At 32.3% G+C, this 6,840-nt stretch overlaps 1 protein-coding gene across 1 annotated transcript in view; it reads left to right on the top strand.

The window, feature by feature from the left end:
* The window catches only part of GPHN (gephyrin), a 435,631-nt gene that overhangs the window by 66,364 nt on the left and 362,427 nt on the right, over positions 1-6,840 (top strand). Inside the window, exon 2 of the mRNA XM_019641276.1 lies at positions 6,036-6,114. Within this exon, the coding sequence (XP_019496821.1) occupies positions 6,036-6,114 (79 nt within the window). The remainder of the gene's footprint in view (positions 1-6,035; positions 6,115-6,840) is intronic.

Genomic DNA, 6,840 nt, shown 5'->3' with positions numbered 1-6,840 from the left:
ATCATGACTAGTTAAGCTCAGGGCAGCAGAGATAGGAAAATTGAGTGCTGGCAGATGCTTTCATTTATGATGTATAATGTATTCAGTAAAATATATTTTCACAGGAGATCAGTCTTCCATATCACATGTAATCTGCACGACCACAACTTTTATAAGTAATTTATTGAGAATATTATAAAGAATAAAAAACAAAAAAGTGTTGAACCTGAAAGTATTGATTCCTTAATGATTTTCCATTCATTTAAAAAAGTGCAGTCACAAAACACAGAATGCTGAAAATGACTGAATATTGAAGTTTATAATGTAATGAGTTCAGAAAAGAGTTTCCAGAACCAGCTCTTTCAGTTTTTTTCTTTTCTTAATCTCTCTTTTCTTCACTCAAAAGATTGTCTATATTCTCTTTCCTTGAGTTTTATTCCATTGAAGAGTGACAGTTGCTCTGTTAGTCCTATAAATATTTAGTCAAGAGTATAATTAATCTGGTGAATGTAAATATTCCTAGTAAACGAATATTGCATAACATTTATTTGCATGAAGAGTTCTATTTTTCTTATGGATACGGGAGGAAACTTTATAATTTCTTGGACAGATTTCACCCATCTGACCAAATAAATTAAATAATTCTATTATTGTATTATTTGTAAGGTGTATTTTTGGTAGAATAGGATTTATGTATCTATTTAATGCAGTCTTTGTGGAAAAAAATGTGCACATATGGACTTTAATGATATAAGAGCTGTGGAGAATTATACTTAACTAGGTGATTATAATAATGAGCTATAGTGTTCTGAGAGAATTTGTTACTTCTTTCTAGAATGTAGAATAATATTCATCATGCAACCTGTAACTAAATTATAAATTTCATATTAGTATTCTAAAAAAGAAATTACCTCAGATCACTACTGCATTGGATGGAGAAAATAATTTTGAGTCTTCTGTTTTAAAGTAGCTAGATACTACCTTAAATTTAGCATCAGTCTCTTAATTTGGCAATAGTTTAGAATGTAAGAATTTAGTGAGAAAGAATTAGTTTTTGCTCTTGCAACATGGATTCGGAAAGAAATGCCTAGTGTGGAAAAAAACAGTGTACTGTTTTAAATTGTTATGAGAAATATTTTATTCTGAGTTACCATTCTATTGTAGCACTTACTCAGTACATACCCCACATGGAAGGATTTTTTTTCTTAAAGCCTCTTTTTTGTTTCAGACTCTTGACATAAGTTTTTACTATTTGTTTACTGATTCATGAACACTATGGCTTTATATGGGGTTGATTTGTTTGTGTTGTAACATTGAGTAGGAAATATGTTGGAAGTCACTCTTTTTCAAAAAACGCTTCCTTAAAAAATCACTGACATTTGATGTGCACTCCATATTCGTGTAAGGGTTGTTAAAATTGCGTACATGTTATTTTAATAAATATCCTAAATTAAAAAATTACAATATTGAATGAATACTTTATGTGTTAATATGCTTGGCAGATTTGTATTATGATTCACCTACTTGAGCTGCTGATGCTGAAAGGAGTTGATATGTAAAGAAAAATTGAGTATTTTAATCGCTAATGTTTATAGAAAGTAGGACAGAATAAAGAGAGAAGGAAAAATAGTTAGCATGTCTTAGAAAAATATGCAGGTACTGAACTTCTTTGGACAAAGCACAGAAATAAAATTGAATGTGTGAGTGAATGAATGAATGAATGAAAAGTTTGAGGGGATTACTGCCTCAGAGCAGAATGAAAAGGCCAGAACAAAAGTGACTAGTTCATATCTGTGTCAAGTTACTGGAATAACGTGATAGGCCTCTGTAATTCATCTAAATTGTATATAATATGCACCTCAAGATTTTGCTGTCACTCTAGTAAAACTGATTATTGGGCTTGAATGAACTGAGTGAGCTATATTGTGTGAACATGATTAAGGACAGATAGATGCCATAGAAGAAAAGAAAGTTGTGAATCCCTAAGCAAGATGAACTTTCTCATCTTGCTATGAACTTTAGATCTGTTGTTATAGTGAGAGCAGAACATGGCTTGTGGCAGGTTGAGGTGAAGGGGATACCTGAGAAGCTCTCTTTCTTTGGGTACTCTGAGAATAGTTTCTGTCACAATCCTGTAGGTGCTCAGTTTAAGACCAAGTATAGGAACTTGACATTCACTTTTTGTTGCTGAATGTACCTAGGGGTTTGTTTGGATTAGTAATTTGCATGTATTTTAAATTTTGAAGTAAACAATTTAACTGTTGTAATAGTTTATCTTCTATTCATGATTATAAATATTTTAAGATTGATTTCCCCTACTATATATATAATTTGTCCATTTGAGTTGTGTTATAAGACCTCATGCTTTAGTGGTTGTCTCAGTGGCACATTGAAAAGTCAGATAACTTGATGTTATCACTGTATTGGAAACTTATCTAATGTGATACCTAATTTTCATATATATAAGAAGTTATTTTTAGCATGATATAATTAATTTTTTTTCTCTTTAAGTGGAGGGATATGAGCTACTTAAGTTTTAAAAATCATTTATGCTGTTTCTTCTGGCAAGATGACTATTACATGCAACAGAGGTACTGTATATAACATATTTTGTTATATTCAGTTATGGTCTTTTAGAGTTAATTCTCAAAAATACTTCAAATCTCCATTGACTCTGTGCTGAAGATGAAAGATAAAACATCTTACCATATTTATGCTTTAGATTTCTTATTGATTATAAACTATTTAACATAATTATTTGAACACAAATTCATTTACAGAAATTATTAAAGGGCATTTAAGACTCAAAAGAGGAAAAATAACATAAGAATGAAAAGAACTAACAGAAATTGAATGCCTGTTTATACTATGTATAGTGTTGATGCTGAATGTGTTGTGTGTGTGTGGGGGGGTATAGGTAGGTTTGTCTCGTTATACTTAATTTGAAAAAGCTCTTAAATATTTAGGATCATTCTAGATGTGTGTTATGTAAGTCAGAGGAAGAATTATTTAATTCATAGAAGAATTGGCCATTTTTAAATTTTCTTTATAGTCAAATAGGGAAAGTTTATGTTCTTTAAATTTTGGCACAACATGACAATTATGTCAGTCTGTTGTGTTTCTCTATGGTACTCAGAGAATATTTTCAGTTGTTTCAGTGATGTCAAGATTTTGAAAAAGATATTACCAAGTTAAAACCTTTATTAAAAAGGATGATTTAATAAAATAGAAGACTTCTTAATCCTAAATTCTGGATAAATTATATTGTGGATGAGGAACTATTTCTTCTTATCAATGTTCTTGGTATTTTTTAAAGTTGTAAAATAAACAGTAACAAAATTTACCATCGTAACTAATTTGAAGTGTAAAGTTCAGTATTATTAAGTATATACACGCTGTTATGCAACCAGTCCCTAGAATTTTTTCATCTTGCAGAACTCTACCCATTTAACAATAACTCCTCACCCCTTCTCTCAGCCTCTGGCAACCACTGTTCTGTTTTTATGATTTTGACTACTCTAGGAATCTCATAGAAGTGGAATGATAGATACAGTATTTGTCTTTTGGTGACTGGCTTATTTCACTTAGCATAATAGTCTCAAGGGAGTTTGTCCATGTTGTAACATGTATCTGTATTCCCTTCCTTTTTAAGGGTGGATACTATTCCATTTATATATGTATGCATATATATACACACACACACATACACACATACATCCATACATATACACACATATTTTGTTTATTCATTCATCAATTAATGGACACTGGGTTGCTTCTACCTTTTGGCTATTGTGAATAATGATGCTCTGAACATGGATGTGCAAATACCTGTTTGAGACCCTGCTTTCAGTTCTTTTGGTTATATACCCAGGTGGAATTGCTTTATCATATGGTAATTCTATTTTTAATTTTTTGAAGAACTGTCATACTGTTTTCCCTGGTGGCTATACCATTTTACATTCCCTCCAACAATACACAAGGGTGCCAATTTCTTCACTTCCTTACCAACGCTCATTATTTTCTGATTTTGTTTGTTTGTTTGTTTGTTTTATAGTAGCCATCCTAATGAGGGTGAGGTGATATGTTCTTGGCATTTTTTTTTTTTAAAGATTTTNTGTGCAGCATCTTAGCTGTAGAGGGCAGTGTCATTGGCCCTCATATGTGGGATCCGAACTGGGGCCCTCTGGCGTCCCAAGCCAGTTCTTAACCAACGCACCACTCGGCCGGTCCTTAGCTGTAAGTTTTGTTTTTCCTTTGATGGTGGTATGTCCTTTTTCTCCCCTCCCTTTTTTTAAAGATTTTCTTGTTATCTTTGATTTTCAGCCATTTCACTGCTGAGAGTGATTTTCTTTCACTTTTTCCAGTGTTGGGTTGGCTATACTTCCTGAGTCAGTGTGTTAATGTGTCAGTTTTGGAATATTCTTTGTGGGGTTTTTTTTTTCCTGACAGCATTGCTTCTTCCCCATTCTCTCTCTCTCCTCTTCTCAGTTGCAGTTACTTTGGGCTGTTTGATTCCCACCTCTCTTAAGCTCGGTTCTTTTCATTTGTTTTTCTCTCTCTTTATGTTAGTTAGATATTTTCTCCTGATCTCTTCAAGTTTACTAATCCTGTGTTTTGCTGTGATGAGTCAGTTATAAAACTCACCCACTGGTTTTTTAATTTCAAATATTGTATTTTTCAGTTCTAAAATGACTATTTGATTCTTTTTCATAGATTTAAATTCTCTGTTGAAATTTGTTTATCTACTGTAAACATTTTGCTACATCTTTAATTTACATTAAATAGTTGTCTTGAAGTCTTTGTATTCTAAATTGGTATCATCTATGGGTCAACTTAACAATATATTTTTCTTTTGGCTATTGGTCACATTTTATGTCCCTTGCCATGCTTTGTAATTGTTATTGTATCCCAAATACTGTTTATTATAGGATCATAGATTGACCTAAATGTTATTTTCTCTCTAATGATGAAGTGCTAATCTCCTCAATTCAACCATGAATTGAGCTGGATGATTTGAGTCACAGGTTTAGAGATCTATCTATCTATCTATCTATCTATCTATCTATCTATCTATCTATCTATCTTATACACATACATACACACACCTAGTCTACCCCTGGTTTTAAATGTCTTAAGAGCAAGACCTTTTGTATTGCAGGTATTTCTCTTTGGTGTGACTTTGAACTTATGAACTGTGAAGTTGGGAGATTTTACTCTACCTTTTGGGTTTTCCTTCCTTTTACTCATCTGCCCTCTCAAGGTGGGATGCTTTTGGTTGAGAGCAAATGTCTTGAGAGGAGATCTGTTTAAATGCTACACTGAAAATGGTAGATGCCGCCTGTTGTAGTGTGGCTTTGACTCTTGATCAACATAACACTACAGAATACATTGGTCCTCTGGTCTAGCCCAATCTTTCCTTCTCTCCAGTCCACTTGTGCAGTCCCAGTCCCCAGCAAATATCCCAGGAGAAAACTTTTGGGACTTCCATAAGATTCCAATCTATCATAACAGCTCATGAACCATCAAAAACTATGCTAGTTTCTCTTTTCCTTGGTAGTATCCCTCGTTTCTCTCTTTCTTATTCTCAGCTTGTGTCTAAATGGCAAATCCTCCGAGAAATTAAAACAATCAAGAGGCTCAGCTTAGCTAAGAAGAGATATCACTTTTCTCTTAGTTTATCCATTTTGCTTCCATTGTGCTCTAATATCTTTAAAAATATGATTTTGGGGGATAATTTATCTTTTTTTTAGTTGTTGTGACTGGTCACTATGTGCTGGTTGGTAGTCTTGTAAAAGTAGAACAAAATTTAAACCCACATGTTTACTCTTATATATATTATATTTATATAAAGTCTGTGTGCTTAGATTGGCTTGTTATTGAATATTAATGTTTGTTGCTTAATATGTCAAGCCCAGAAATTGATCAGTATTGATGTTGGGAAAAACTGTATGCAGACATCAACGTTAATTTCAAAATCTCTTTTGGTCAGCAGTAATTTAAATGACATGCACACAAAAATTAATTTTCTTTTTCTTTCCTACTTTCCTGTTTAGTGAGTGATAGTTGCTTCAGGAATCTTGCAGAAGATCGCAGTGGGATAAATCTCAAAGATCTCGTACAAGATCCTTCTTTGTGAGTATTTGGTTTTTAGTACTAAGTATAATTTAAAACTTTATGGTTGGTGTAACTTTTTTCAAAAGAGTTGTAGCTGAGAATGATTTAAGTTGAACAGTTTCTTCTTCTCTAACAATTTGTTACATATAATGAAACACACAAAATAGTTTAAACAGAAGTAAAGTTATAGAACAGTTTTTAGAAATAGAAGAGATTTTAGAAGAAGGGATAGTGTTATGATTAATGATTGACTTTCAAGGAGTAGAGCTAATGACTGATGATGCCTTGCCAATGTGGCAGTAGATACTGAGCAGGGGAGATGATTAATAGTTTCTTTGTTTGGGAAAGTGAGATTGAATTCATTCACATCAATTTTAAGCTTTTTTTGAATAATTTATAATTATTTGTAAGTATAAAATAATTATTTGTAATAACTATATTTGAATATATTGAATATGTTTGTAATATTTTATATTAGAAAGCTGTATATAGCACAAAACTTTTGAGTTTTATATGTTCCAATTTTAATGTTCTTGATCATGAGTCAATCCCATTCTTTATCAGCATGTACTTTACTATAATGTCGCTTTCTATTTCATGAATTAATTTTTTGCAGTTGTATATTTACTAGAAATCATGCGTATTATCTTCTACATGAACATACCCTCCCAGACAGATCACCTTTTATTTAAAAAAAAAAAAAAACCGGGCTGGCCAAGTGGCTCAGTTGGTTAAGAGCTCGCT

Source organism: Hipposideros armiger, unplaced genomic scaffold (genome assembly GCF_001890085.2).
Source record: "Hipposideros armiger isolate ML-2016 unplaced genomic scaffold, ASM189008v1 scaffold_59, whole genome shotgun sequence".
NCBI lineage: Eukaryota > Metazoa > Chordata > Mammalia > Chiroptera > Hipposideridae > Hipposideros > Hipposideros armiger.
The sequence above is the reverse complement of the archived record's forward strand: the minus strand, read 5'-3'. Positions and strand labels throughout refer to the sequence as shown.